Source organism: Mus caroli, unplaced genomic scaffold (assembly GCF_978045245.1).
Source record: "Mus caroli unplaced genomic scaffold, Mus_caroli_1 scaffold_12, whole genome shotgun sequence".
NCBI lineage: Eukaryota > Metazoa > Chordata > Mammalia > Rodentia > Muridae > Mus > Mus caroli.
The window spans coordinates 46,330,932-46,345,699 of record NW_028227267.1 but is presented as its reverse complement, the minus strand read 5'-3'; the positions used below and the strand labels follow the sequence as shown (position 1 = coordinate 46,345,699).

The 14,768-nt window shown below is 41.7% G+C and overlaps 1 protein-coding gene and 1 pseudogene across 2 annotated transcripts in view; one reads left to right on the top strand and one right to left on the bottom strand.

Moving 5' to 3' along the window:
• The window catches only part of LOC115030353 (uncharacterized), a 264,511-nt pseudogene that overhangs the window by 233,189 nt on the left and 16,554 nt on the right, over nt 1-14,768 (bottom strand). The gene's annotated exons all lie outside the window — the stretch shown is intronic.
• The window catches only part of LOC147001827 (uncharacterized), a 43,973-nt gene that overhangs the window by 22,095 nt on the left and 7,110 nt on the right, over nt 1-14,768 (top strand). The window contains exons 5-7 of the mRNA XM_085829009.1: nt 521-683; nt 1,993-2,124; nt 2,786-2,969. Coding sequence (XP_085685135.1) covers nt 521-683; nt 1,993-2,124; nt 2,786-2,969 — 479 coding nt within the window. The remainder of the gene's footprint in view (nt 1-520; nt 684-1,992; nt 2,125-2,785; nt 2,970-14,768) is intronic.

The window sequence follows — 14,768 nt, the reverse complement described above, 5'->3', positions numbered from 1 at the left end:
TGTACTTCATCTTAATATAGTTTCCTCTAGGTTACATGAGCTTGTGATGCCAAGAACAGAGAAGGCTATTCCCCTGCCTATGAATCAAGGTCTCAGACACTTTGGTATGGAACACACTTGATGTGGACTGATTCATAGTCTGGGGTTCCTGTAGTAGTGTACGAGCTCTCATCATGCATTTGAAGAAGACTAGTAAAATGTTGGCTAGTATGCTAAGAGGTACAGACTTTGTTGTCAGATATGAGCTGACAATGCCATCCATTTATTCTTGCCTGGGGCAGCTTATGCATTTCAGGGCTAGGGCGATTACAATAGGAAGTCAGGCATATGTTTAGTGATGGTGGTTGTGAACAGGGACCTAGCTGAGGAGCCCAGCTTGAAGAAACCTATGATGCACTATCAGGGATTCTAGGTGTCTCTAGATTTTCCTCTTCCTCGGGCTTCTGTGTGGGACAAAGCATGGTTTCCCTTTCCCTGCCCTATTATCTCTACAAGGTTACTAGTGTTTTTCTACCTACAGGCTCTGTTGGGGAGGCATCACCCCAAACCCCCACCATCAATGAGCAGGAGAAGAGATGTGAGAGGTTGGAGAAGCTCAAAAGAGAGCTCCAGAACATAAAAAATGCCAGAGAAGAACTTCAGGGAATCTTGGCCAATTACACTAACAAGGATTTAAATGACAGGTAGTCTTTATGCCCAGTTTTCTGCTGACTATCTTGGGCCATCCCTGTTAAGCCCAGATTCCCTCATACCACAGGTGGCTACAACTCCAGGCTGTCTGCATATCCAAATTAATTTTGCTGATTGGACTGTCGACACAGAACTTCAAGTTCAGATAAGAGTGAGATGGGGTTACAGGCACTTTTCATTCCTCCAAAAGTAATTCAGAGGCTGTGGCATGAATCACAGTCTGGGGATGAAGATAGTAATGTGTGATCTCTCATCCTGCCATTTGAGAAGCTTACACAGGTGTTGGTTTGTGGGAGTTGCTAGGTAAAGTTTGTTTATAGCCAATCCCTTCCATAATTGACCAGGCTATAATTTGGATCCCATTGGTCCTGTCAACAGCTGGAGCGGGGTGTCCCACATATTGTCTCTCAGTATGACTGGATTGGCTGCAGTTCATCACTGCTTTTCTCAAATTTTGTTCATTATACTCTCAGATAAAGCCAAATCATTTTAATTATTTGGCATTCTGATTGTGTTGTGTGTCTAGTGTGTGTGTGTCTTGTGTCTTGCGTCTGTCTGTGTGTGAGTGTGTGTGTGTTTGTGTAAAAGAGATAGAGAGAGACAGAGAGAGATACTGACAGAGAGACAGAGACTGAGAGAGATACTGTTTGCATGTGAGCTTGTGAGTGCGTTTGTGGATGTGTGTGTTCCTGTGTGTATGTGTTCCTGTGTGTGTGTGTTCCTGTGAGTGCAGCTTAAGATCTAGAGAGTCTGTGTCATGTGATATATCATTGAGTTTTGCAAGACTCCATTTCCAGGCAATAACAGTGAAGAAGCCAGGGAGGTTCATTCTGAGTAGCAGAGGACTTGACCTCTGTGCTCACCGTGAATGCACATTGGAATCTCCTGGTGTGTTATAAAGGCTTTTCCCTGTAGATATGATTATGTCCTTTGGGAATTTTTGTAGCAATAGAACCAAGGATTGGGAATTCCTTGTCTAAAACCAGGAGGAGAATCATACAGATTTAACGTGGACCCAGGCCTGTGACACAGATTCCTGGAAAGTTCTGGGAGAGCTAGTCTATTCTTTCAAACCCCTTCAGGGAGCTGAAGCAGATCAGCACCCTGCCTTTTCTTCCCTGGGCTTAATGGCCCAAGCTGAAGAGCAATAATTTTAATAAGCAACAAGTGGAAAAGGTAACAAGGAGCTAGGTCCAGTGGCATATATTGGGTAGGGTAGTGCATGATTCAGCTTGAATTGAAATGATCCTTGTATCCTTAGTTCATGGGACAATTTGTTGCTTGGGCCATGCCCTCCCACAGGATCAACTTTGAGACATATATGCTTGAGATGCAACATGACCAGGTGATGACTGACCTGAAGAGAATGCCCCAGGACATCAGTGAGGCCTTGTCCAAGTGCAAGGAGTTGACTAAAGAAAATCAGTTCTACTGGTGAGTGACTAACAGGGTCATGACCCAAGAACTAGGTCCAGGATATGTCTGACAATCCTTGTCTTTGAACTAACATGGGGCTCAGGTTCTATACTCTTAATCTCTAAAGAGGAAGCCTGCCTCCTTCAAATGAGGCACTAAGATTTTAACATCTTAGAGTCATTTTGACCAAGTGTGAAGAGTCTGGGAGCCCCTCAAGTCACTGTCCTTTCCAACACAGTATCCTCAAGATTGAAAGGTTTCTACCATGATGGAGATATCAATGAACCTTGGACCTCTTGAGCTCTGAAAGTAGATTCATAGATGGGGTTTCCAGGAGAAACATAGAAAGATAGTATGATGCTGGGTCTCTTCACTCCTAGAGAATTTTGCCCTATACCTACAGGTGGTTTTTAATACCACAGACTCATAAGCACATATAGACACCATGTTCTTTTCTGAGAGATACATGAGTCCCTGTTGGTGTCAGGGTTTTCAAAAGTATCTTGGGTCTTCTGGAAAGTGGCAGTCCTCTGGATTTGATATCCCTCTATGGCCAATCTGGATACTTGTCTGGGGCTGTCTGGGGATCAGGGCCCATGATGAAGGAATGGTGCTTGGAGAAATGGGAGGAAGATGGATGGATGCTGCCTGTAATCACCATGTTTTGTTTGTGGCTCAGCTTCAGGAACTGCCACCTCCTGATTGAATCTAAGCTCATCCAGCACAAAGTCAGGATGTTGAGGAGTGAGAACAGACAGCTGGTATGGGATCAGACTGCATTGGAAGAATGCAACATAGCAACAAAAATACTATGTAATGAAGGCAGCCAGAAGATCAAAGACCACTATACTAAGCAGCAGCAGGTAGGATGAATGAAGCATCATGGGTAGAATGCCCTAATGTGTAATCATAAAGACAGTCAAGCCTGATGGTATTTATGGTATTAAAAAACCACCTGTAGGTATGTAACCATCCTGCACCTTATTCAGGCTCTCTCCTATGTCTCATCCAGTTTTACACTTCTGTGATCATTTCCAAGACTTTCTGTGGAGTTACCCTCTTTTGAAGAAATTGGATTTCTGCCATGCCCTCTCCTCCCCATCCCAGTTGTCCACCTCTAGCTTGCCACTCTAGGCAGAGTAGATCCTGGACCCCTGACAACAACCCCTAGAGGCTCTATGGTATGGAGAGGTGACTCAGGATGCCATTTCCTGAATTATCTAGGAACCAGGCCCTCTGTTTTGCTCTATGGCAACTCATCCAGAGGGGTCTGGGCCTGTCCTCTCCTAGGACAGAAGGGCAGGCTCCAATTTTATTGTGTATGTGTACGTGTGTATGGGTGTGCGTGTATGTCATGGCTTGGCTGAAAAGATGCAGTGTCCTTTCGATGTCTCCGAGATGAAGTACTAGTACAGGATGGCAGTATCTAAGGAGCCATACACATAGCAGGGCTATTGGTTTTTGGTTTTGCTTTTGTTTTTTCCTTCATGAGTATCCACTTTAGAGTTCAATGCTTACCCTTGGGAAGAATTGCATGAAGCACACACTTGCTGATTACAGTATCTTTTCAGTGTGCATGGATTTCCTGTGAGATGGTTTCTCTGGGGATTCCCAGATATAGGGGTTCACAAGGGGAGCCAAGGAAGGATTCTTCACTCCAGAAATAATAAGAGCCTTCACTTCAAAGTTTGCTAGGCTCCTTAGAAGGCCTCTGTTCAATGTTAGATTCAGAAACTGATACACACTTATTTTTCAATATAAACATTTAGACTATTGGAGAAATGTGGTGTTTTACTTTAACTCCAGCACAGTGTGTAGTTCACAATTCAGTATCAAGCAATTTTTTACATTTGAGAAAAACATCCAGGCCCAGGTGCTCTCTGCCCCTTCTCCTATGGGGATACAGGAAAGATCTCAGATGAAAAATATTTTCTTTATACGTTATCCTGGTCAAGATGTGTCCTAGCAATAAAACAGTGAATAAGAAAGCAAAAGAAACTCTTAATCAATGCAAAGATGAGCTACAGGATGTGAGAGGATCTTCACCAAGTGTACATATGACAGAGAGTTCATTTCTAGACAATCGGATGGTGTTTAAAACCAAACACCAGGAAACCTGCCTGTTAAATATTAAAACATTATAAATTTAAACATTTCAAAATGTTCTATGGCTGTACATGGTAGTGCACACCTGTAATCCCAGCAGTCAGAAGGCAGAGGCAAGAAGAACTGCATGAGCCTCTGGACAGTCTGGTCTATGTACTAGATTCTGGGACAGCAGGGTTAACTAGAGAGTCCCTGTCTCAAACATACTCACTTCTGATGTTCTGTTGAACTGAACAGAATCTTCAAGAAAGAGAAAGAAATGGATCATAGATATGTATTTACATATTTAATATCCTTCCTCATAGGAAAATGCAAATTAAAATAGTTTTAACCTTGTATCTTACTGCAGTCAGAATGGCTATTACCAATAGACTAAGGACCACAACTGTTGGCATGAGTGTGGGGTAAGAGAACATATATTCACCTGTACAGTCATTACGAAAACCAGGAGAAATGTTCTGGAAAACATTACTAGAGATAGATCTTCTATATGAACCAGCTGTACTATTTGTGGTGGTGTGAATGAGAAGAACCCTTATAGGCTCATAGATTTGAATACTTGGTCAACAGGGTATAGCACGATTTGATCGAATTTGGAGCTGTGGCCTTCTGTGGGGGTGGGCTTTAAAGTTTCAAAGGCCAGCTCAGGGCCAGTATCCCTGCTTCCTGCAGATCCAGATCCAGAACTCTAAGCTACTTCTCCAACACCATGTCTGCCTGTGCATGATTCTGTCAAGACTAAAATGTACTAAAGTTCTGAAATGGTAAGCAGGCCCCCATTTAAATGCTCTCGTTAAAAGGACCTAATGGTCCTGGTGTCTCTTTCTAGCAAGAGAACACAGACTCAGACACTATTCCAGGGCATATAGCCAAAGGCATTATCCTAAGACAGAGACCTGGGTGTGCTCATGTTCCTTACTGATTTATTCACAATAGGCAGGACATCAAAACAACCCAGGCGTAAATATAACTGATGAAAGGATAATGAATATATGGTTCATATACACAATGGTAATGAACTGTGACAATATAAATGACATTTACAGGTTAATGGATGGAGACATGAATAATCTTTCTGAGTGATATAACCCAGACCCAAAAAGACAAATACTACATGATGTGTCTTATGTGGATGGTAACTTTGAATATCTAGAGATGTGTATTTAAACTGCAGTATCCATAAAAGGTAATGCACTAGTGTTGGGTTATAGGAGGATATTTCAAGAAAATAATAGAACACATAATTGGTGAAGGAGAAAAAAGGAAAACAGTAGGACAGAGTGAGGTAAATATCTTGGGAGATTGCAGAGGGCTGTGGTGGCTTGAATATGCTTGATCATGGGAGTGGTACCTTTAGGAGTTGTGGCCTTGTTAGAAACAGTGTGTCAGTGTGGAGGGTGGGCTTTGAGACCCTTCTACTAAACACCAGTTAGACAGTCTTCTTGGTGCCTTCAGAATAAGATATAGAGCTCTTAGCTTCTTCTCCAAAGTAATGTCTGTCTAGATGCTGCCATGCTTCCTGCCTTGAAATCAATGGACTGAGCCTCTGAACCTATAAGCCAGTCCCAATGAAAAGTGGCCTTGGTCCTGGTGTTCCCTCACATCAATAAAACTCAAAGACCTGGGACAGTAGACCACCATGTCAGGAATTTGGTAAGGTTGAGTGGGTTGGAAGTCCCAGACCCACAGTAGATGGCAAAAGTGTCACCTGCTTCCTAAAAGGCCTCTTTCATGGGACCAAAATCTCTACATAGGAACATGGCCTATGGTCATTTAGAACAGAATAAGGTTCCCCCTACTAATGAGGTACCTAGAAGATGGTAGGGTTTAGTCAATAAGCTTCCCTTCCTGGACATTGCTTCCTCAGAAGGTACTTACCTTCTAGTCTAACCTCAAGACGTGTTATGCTTTCATTTCCATGAAAAACAATCAATAAACAGTTTAGAACCAAGGACTGTCTCTCTCATCAAACCAACTGTGGGTTATATGGAGAAAAAGCCTTTGCCTACAGAGCCATGCCATATAAGTCTCCAACAGAAGGCCCCTTAATACTCCTGGACTAGCCACTTCTGAGCTAACCCAGAATTCCCCATTCCCTGTTTTCAGGGCTAGTTCTCAGCCTGCTGGCCTCCTACATGCTCAGCTCCTCTGTGACTTCTAGCAGTACCTGCATGTCCAAGATTCTGAGAACCTCTTGGCCTGGTCTCCTTGCAGGCCAGCAGGCTCTAACCTGCTATAAACTCCCTGCAACCCAGTACTGTCTGGATGTCCAGGATTTCCTGGTTCCCTGTCCCCAGACTCTTTAACATAGGCCCATGGAATTCAGAACCTCCATTCTCTACTTTTGCCTGTGGTTTTCATTGTCAAATGGACTCCAAGGTGTCAGGGAACCCCAGCTTCCACCTCCCATGCACAAGGCTACATTCTTCCACCCCCTAAGTAGTGTAATTGCATTTCAATCAAGGTCAATACCAGACAGTGGGCTTAGGATACATACAATCTACCATGTCTGCATTTGGTCTGCCCAGTTGGTTTCCCACACCTGTGCTGCAGACCAGAAAGCAAAACAACACTAAGACAAGGAAGTAGTATGGAGGTGGGATAACTGACTGCAGACTTTTGAAAGGCCACCTGTAAGCCTACAATTTAAGAAGCTTTATAATACACAAACCCATATAAAGGAGGTTTAAATGAAAATACCCTATTATGCTCTGACAATTCCTCCTCTGAACATAATATACTACCCAATGAAAAGCCCAGGGCCAGGTTTGCTTTATCTTGTTTGGAGTTGCTCATCACTGAGTCTCATACACACTCCCCAATCATTAAAGACTGCGTCCATTGCTCTTCCTTCCTTTCTGGAAGTCAATGGTCAGACCACATTGCTGAAGAAGATGGTATCTGGCACAGCCATCAATTCAGGCATATATCTCTTTATTTTCTGTGTGTTGAGAACATATCTATTACTCTTTAGCAGTTACTTGGAGATATTTGGCCCATTGCAACCCACCAAATGTCTATAGAAGAGATAATCCCTTGGTAGTTGAGATTGCAAATCCCAGTCCATCATCACCCTCCTAAAATCTGGCAACTGATATTCTAATTTCAGCTTCTCTAAGTGGGCTAAACTGGAGAGGGAGCCCAGGGCCTCAGGCACACCATGCAGCAAACACTACAGGACAATACACTACACTTCACCACAGCACACCGCACCACACCACACTACAGTATACTACACTAGATAACCCCAGTCCTCCTTTTTCTCTGAGATCAACTTTGGCTGTCCACTGTGGGAACATGTCTACTTTATATATCTGCAATGGATATAGGAAAATATGTTTTAACCAAGATCACTTTGGTGTTTGTCTAGCAAGTTTGTTGGCAATGTTAAAGATTTTCAATTGGCATGCAACTTTATCCTTTGTGACGATTCAATATAAGAACACAATGTACAACTATCAAATCATTTATCATTTCTTTTCATTGGGAGCTTTCAACTCCCATTTTCATTTTGACCTTATGTTTTCTTGTTGGTTGGTATTGTGGTAGAAGCTGTTCGACATTCTTTAATTTTCTTCTCCTCGGTATAATGACCATTACCATACAACCCTAAAAATATTCATCTCATCAGATACCTTTAAAGTGGCTAAATACTCTTTTGCAAAGAAATTATGGATTATGGAGAATCTGGGGGTTGGGTTGTAAAATACTTTCACAAAATAGACAGAATATAAAAGCTCTTAACTAGTTTCTGGTTTTTTGGTTTTTTTTTTATTTTTATTACATATTTTTCTCAATTACATTTCCAATGCTATCCCAAAAGTCCCCCATAGCGCCCCCCACTTCCCTACCCACCCATTCCCATTCTTTTGGCCCTGGCATTCCCCTATATTGGGGCATATAAAGTTTGCAAGTCCAATGGGCCTCTCTTTCCATTGATGGCCGACTAGGCCATCTTTCGATACATATGCAGCTAGAGACAAGAGCTCCGGGGTTCTGGTTAGTACATCATGTTGTTCCAACAATAGGGTTGCAGATCCCTTTAGCTTCTTGGGTACTTTCTCTAGCTTCTCCATTGGGAGCCCTGTGATACATCCAATAGCTGACTGTGAACATCCACTCCTGTGTTTGCTAGGCCCCGGCATCGTCTCACAAGAGACAGCTATATTTGGGTCCTTTCAGCAAAATCTTGCTAGTGTATGCAATGGTGTCAGCGTTTAGAAGCTGCTTATGGGATGGATCCCTAGATACGGCAGTCTCTAAATGGTCCATCCTTTCATCACAGCTACTAACTTTGTCTCTGTAACTCCTTCCCTGGGTGTTTTGTTCCCAATTCTAAGAAGGTGCACAGTGTCCACACTTTGGTCTTCATTCTTCTTGAGTTTCATGCGTTTATCAAATTGTATCTTATATCTTGGGTATCCCATGTTTTGGGCTAATATCCACTTATCAGTGAATACATATTCTGTGAGTTCTTTTGTGATTGTGTTATTTCACTCAAGATGATGCTCTCCAGGTCCATCCATTTGGCTAGGAATTTCATAAATTCATTCTTTTTAATAGCTGAATAGTACTCCATTGTGTAAATGTACCATAATTTCTGTATCCATTCCTCTGTTGAGGGACATCTGGGTTCTTTCCAGCTTCTGGCTATTATAAATAGGGCTGCTATGAACATAGTGGAGCATGTGTCCTTCTTACCGGTTGGGACATCTTCTGGATATATGCCCAGGAGAGGTATTGCTGGATCCTCCGGTAGTACTATGTCCAATTTTCTGAGGAACCGCCAGACTGATTTCCAGAGTGGTTGTACAAGCTTGCAATCCCACCAACAATGGAGGAGTGTTCCTCTTTCTCCACATCCTCGCCAGCATCTGCTGTCACCTGAATTTTTGATCTTAGCCATTCTGACTGGTGTGAGGTGGAATCTCAGGGTTGTTTTGATTTGCATTTCCCTGATGATTAAGGATGTTGAACATTTTTTCAGGTGTTTCTCTGCCATTCGGTATTCCTCAGGTGAGAATTCTTTGTTCAGTTCTGAGCCCCATTTTCTAATGGGGTTATTTGACTTTCTGGAGTCCACCTTCTTGAGTTCTTTATATATATTGGATATTAGTCCCTTATCTGATTTAGGATAGGTGAAGATCCTTTCCCAATCTGTTGGTGGTTTTTTTGTCTTATTGATGGTGTCTTTAGCCTTGCAGAAGCTTTGTAGTTTCATGAGGTCCCACTTGTCAATTCTCGATCTTACAGCACAAGCCATTACTGTTCTATTCAGGAATTTTTCTCCTGTGCCCATATCTTCAAGGCTTTTCCCCACTTTCTCCTCTATAAGTTTCAGTGTCTCTGGTTTTATGTGAAGTTCCTTGATCCACTTAGACTTGACCTTAGTACAAGGAGATAGGAATGGATCGATTCGCATTCTTCTACATGTTAACAACCAGTTGTGCCAGCACCATTTGTTGAAAATGCTGTCTTTCTTCCACTGGATAGTTTCTGGTTTATTTAAAAGGATCAGCTTACCTGTAGTATAGAAATGATTTTCTTAAACAAGGACTTGCTGTAACCAAGTCTGTGAGGATTAGCTTTAATTGTCAGTTGGAAACAACCTGGAGTCAATCTCGGAGCAGAATCTCAACAAGGGATTTTTCCATGGGTGGCCTGTGGTCATATCTTTGGGGTTGGTTCTCTTAGTCAAATTAAATGATATAAAAAACCACAGCCCACTCTCAGAGGCAATATTCCCTAGGCAGGGAAGAGTCCCTGAAATGCATAAAGGTGGAGAATTGAACTGAACACAAGTAAGCACTCAAGCGAGCTAGTGAGCATATCTGTGTTCATTTGTCTCTGCATTGGAATGTCAGTGTGATTTGACCAGTACTCTCAAGCACCAGCTGTTACGACTTCCTGCAATGCTGGGCAGTCACATGAAAATGGAAGCTAAACAGTTTCTCTCCTAAGATGCTTTTTCTGAAGTGTCTTTTCATTTGTCCACCCTGTCAGATCTTCTCATTTGGAGACTTGAAACTATTTTTACTTTAATTCTCCACCAAATATAATAAGTTTCTGGGAACTGAACTTTCCCTTCTACAATGTTAAGTACTAGAATTAATTTCTTCCTTCTTATTGTAATTTGACATCTGTTATCTAACAATCCCCATCTCCTTCCTTCTACTCAGGTCTCTACAAGAACTATCTCATCTACTCTATTTCTATAGAAGAGGTAATCCCTTGGTAGCTGAGATTGCAACTCCCAGTCCACCATCACCCTCATAAAATCTGGCAACTGATGTTCTAACTTCAGCTTCTCTAAGTGGGCTAAACTGGAGAGGGAGCCCAGGGCCTCATGTATACCAAGCAGCAAACACTACACGAGTGTACACTACACTTCACCACAACACACCACCCCTCTCCACACTACAGTATAAAACACTAGAGAACCCCAGTCCTCCTGTTTCTCTGAGGTCAACTTTCTTTCTTAGCCCTTTCTCAGCCTTCCTGCATGGATTATCTGCCCAAACAAGGTGAATGTACTAAAACAAAGGGAACATTTTCTACTTTCATAATCCACATTGAAATTTGCTGTGAACTCTCTGCAGAGTTCATGACCACCAGGAACACATCACCTCCCTTCTCCCCATTGCCACTTACTGGGTTCTCTCTCCATTTTTTCTGTTCTCTTTTCTAATCTGAGGGTACAGCCTTGGATACTCAGATTTTGGGTACTTTGTCCTTTCCTTCAGACCTCTGTATTTGCTGTGTCTCCCCTTAGGACTCTGTGTATCAGGCTGAGTACTTAGTAGAGCTGTTTCTAACTCTGCATCAGCAGATACCCACAAGAGCTTCTGGCCCTCAGATAGGTGGTTCTTCAAAGCTTTAGATAAGAGGTGTGACTCTGAATAACACCCTGACTCCTGCAGACGGATGGCTGCTGAACAAACTCCATGACTAGTTGTCCCAGGAGGGTTTTGGGACTCCTCCAAATCTGGCTGCACTGCAGCTTCCCTTACAATTCAATGTGGATGTCTTACAGGTTAAGAGGATCAGTCAAGTACCAACAAGGTAGCCACATGGATGCATCCAGAAAGGCATGATGCAGGAGAAGCTGAAAGTCCTACATGTTCATGTGAAGGCTGCTAATAGAACATTAATGTCCAGGCAGCTAGGGTGAGGGTCTTGACCACACACTATACTCTAACATGGCCACACCTTCTTATATTGCCACTCAGTGGGCTGAGCATATAAAAACCATAACAAATATTGATGCAGAAATATACAATAACTTCTTGGAAACTGAATCTAATAGCACATGCAAATGATCATTCACCATGATCCAATAGTCATCATGCATAGGATGTAAGAATGATTCAATGTTTTGGAATTCATCAAAGTAATATACTATGTAATAAATTTAAGAAATTTTTACTTGATCATCTCATTAGATGCTGTATCATTCCACGAATGCAGGAATGACTCATTATGAACATCCATCAATGTAATCCCCTATATAAAATATCTTAAAATATATTGCATAATCTCATCAGATGCTGAAAAAGTGTTTGACAATATACAATACAACTTCAAGGTGAATGCATTGGAAGAATCAGAAAGTCACGGTCTATATCTGAATATAATAAGAGCAACATAGAGCAATCCAGTTGCCAACATAAAAATATATGGAGAAAAATTTGAAGCAATCCCATTAAAATCAGAGACAAGGAAAGACTTCCCCCTCTTCCCCTATGTATTCAACATAGTCCTTGACATTTTAGCCATAGCAATCAGGCAAAAAAGGCAGATCAAAGTGATGCAAATTGGAAGGGAAAAATTCAAGACACTACAATTTGAGGAGTATGGGATATTACACATAAATGAGCCCCAAAATATCCAGGAGAGAACTCCTACAGCTGATAAATAACTTCAGCAATGTCAATGGATATAAAATTAACTCAAACAATCCAGGAACTTTCCACTACTCAAAGGATAATTAGGCTGAGGAAGAAATTTTTAAAAACTACATACTTCACAGTAGTCACAAACAATATCCTGGTGTGATTCTAACAAAGCAAGGGAAAGATCTGTATGACAAGAACATTAAGTCTCTGAACAAAGAAATCAAAGAAGACCGTAGAAGATGGAAAGTTCTCCCATGGTCATTGATGAGCAGGATTAATATAGTAAAAAATGTCCATCTCGCCAAAACAATCTACAGATTCAATGCAATCCCCATCACAATTCCAACTCATTTCTTCACAGAGATAGAAAAAGCAATTCTCAAATTTATCTGGAATAACATAAACCCCAGTATAGCAAAAATTATTCTTAACAATAAAAGAATGGCTGGGGAAATCACCATCCCTGATCTCAAAATATACCACAGGGAAATAGTGATGAAAATGGCATGGTACTGGTATAGAGAGACAAGTAGACCGATGGAATAGAATTGAAGACCCAGAAATGGACCTACACTCATATGATACTTGATCTTTGTCAAACGAGCCAACACCATCCAGTGGATAAAAGACAGCATTTTCAACAATTGGTGCTTGTTCAACTGGCAGTCTTCATATAGAAGAATGCAAATTCATCTATTCTTATCTCCTTGTACAATGCTCAATTCCAAGTCACTCAAGGACCTCCACATAAAACAAGATACACTGAATCTAATACAAGAGAGAGCAGTAAAGAACTTCGAACACATTGGCACAGGGGAAATGTTCCTGTACAGGACACCAATGGCTCATGCTGTAAGACAAAAAACATTGTCAAATGGTACCCCATAAAATTCAAAAGCTTTGTGAGTCAAAGGATGCTGTCAAAAGGAAAAATTGCACACACATATTGGGAAGACATCTGTACCAACCCTACGTCTGATAGAGGGCTACTATCCTGCTGCAGACCCTCTGGGTCCCATGCCTGTGTGAAATGGTTCTCTAGAGTAGGTGGGCAAAGTTTAGGATGGAGTGACAAACAGTCATACACAGGAGAGGTTGTGCAGAATCTGAATGTAATTTTCTGGTCGAACTTAGACTAATTATATTACAGCGAATATCATAAATTGTAAAACATAGCAGATAGGGTACATAGAAGTTTTCCAGGTGCAAGAGGAGTGACTATAAAAAGAATTTGTAGGAACCAGATAAATGTTTACATTAGAGATAAGCATCCCTCCAGATGTAAGAGGAGTGACTTCAAAAGGATGATGTTTACATTAGAGATTAGCACCTGCTTTGGATCAGCCCTGTGCCAGGCAAGAGTTTCACACTTTAATGTTAATGGGCTAGGGGAGTATTAACTCTTGCCTGGCCTCAGGAATAAAGTAGTGTCAAGGACCTTGGAATTCTTAGGTCTTTTTAATTCTTATCTATATTTCTGCGACAAAACCAAATTCAAACAATATCTTTCCACTAATCCAGCACTACAGAGGATACTAGAAGCAAAATTCCAACAGAATGAGTGTGATTATACCCAAGAAAACACAACAAATGAATAATCTCACAAAAGCCCCAAAGGAAAGGAAAAGCATGTTGTCTCCATTCCCTGCCATATTATCTCTACAAGTTTACTAGTGTTTGTCAACCTACATGGTCTGTTGGAAAAGCATCACCCCAACCCTCCACCACCAATAAGCAGGAGCATAGAATGAAGAGGATGGAGAAGCTCAAAAGATTTCTTCAGAAGATCAAAAATGAGAGGGTTGAACTCCAGGGAATCCTAGCAAATTACACTAACAAGGATTTGAACAACAGGTAGTCATTATGCCCAGTTCTTTACTGACTGTCTTGGGCCCTCTCTGTTAACCTCAGATTCCCCTCATATCACAGGAGACTGCAACACCAGGCTGTCCACACATCCAAATTCATTTTGCTGAATGGATTTTCGACACAGAACTTCAAGTTCAGATAGGAGTGAAATGGGACTCAGGCAGTTTGATTTCTCCAAAGGTAAATCAGAGCCTGTGGTATGAATTACAGTCTAGGCATAAGGGTTGTAGTGTGTGAGCCCTAATCATGCATTGTAAGAATCCTATGCAGGTATAAGTTTTGGGGAGATGCAAAGTACACTGTGTTTATGGCCAATCATGTTTGCAGTTAAGCTGGAAGTAATTTGGTTTCAACTGGTCCTGTCAACAGCTGGAGGGGCCTGGTCCCACATAGTGTCTCTCAGTATAACTGGATTGCCATAGTTCATCACTGCTTTTATCAAATTTTATTCACTATACTCTCAGATAATGTGTGTTCATTTGGCATTCTGAATGTGTTTGATTATGGGGGAGGGAGTGTGTGTGTGTGTGTGTGTGTGTGTGTGTGTGTGTGTGTGTATGTTCCACTTAAGATCTGAAGACACAGGGAGCCTCACTTTGAGCAGCACAGCATATGAGCTCTGTGATCACCTTAGGTGCACACTGGAAATGTAGTATCCTGTAGATACTGATTATGTCCTTTGGGAGTTTATGTAGCAACAGAAGCAAGGATTGACATTTCCTTGTCTACAAACAGATGTGTCATCACAGGTTTAAGGTGGACCCAGGACTACAGCACAGGTTCCTGGAAAGT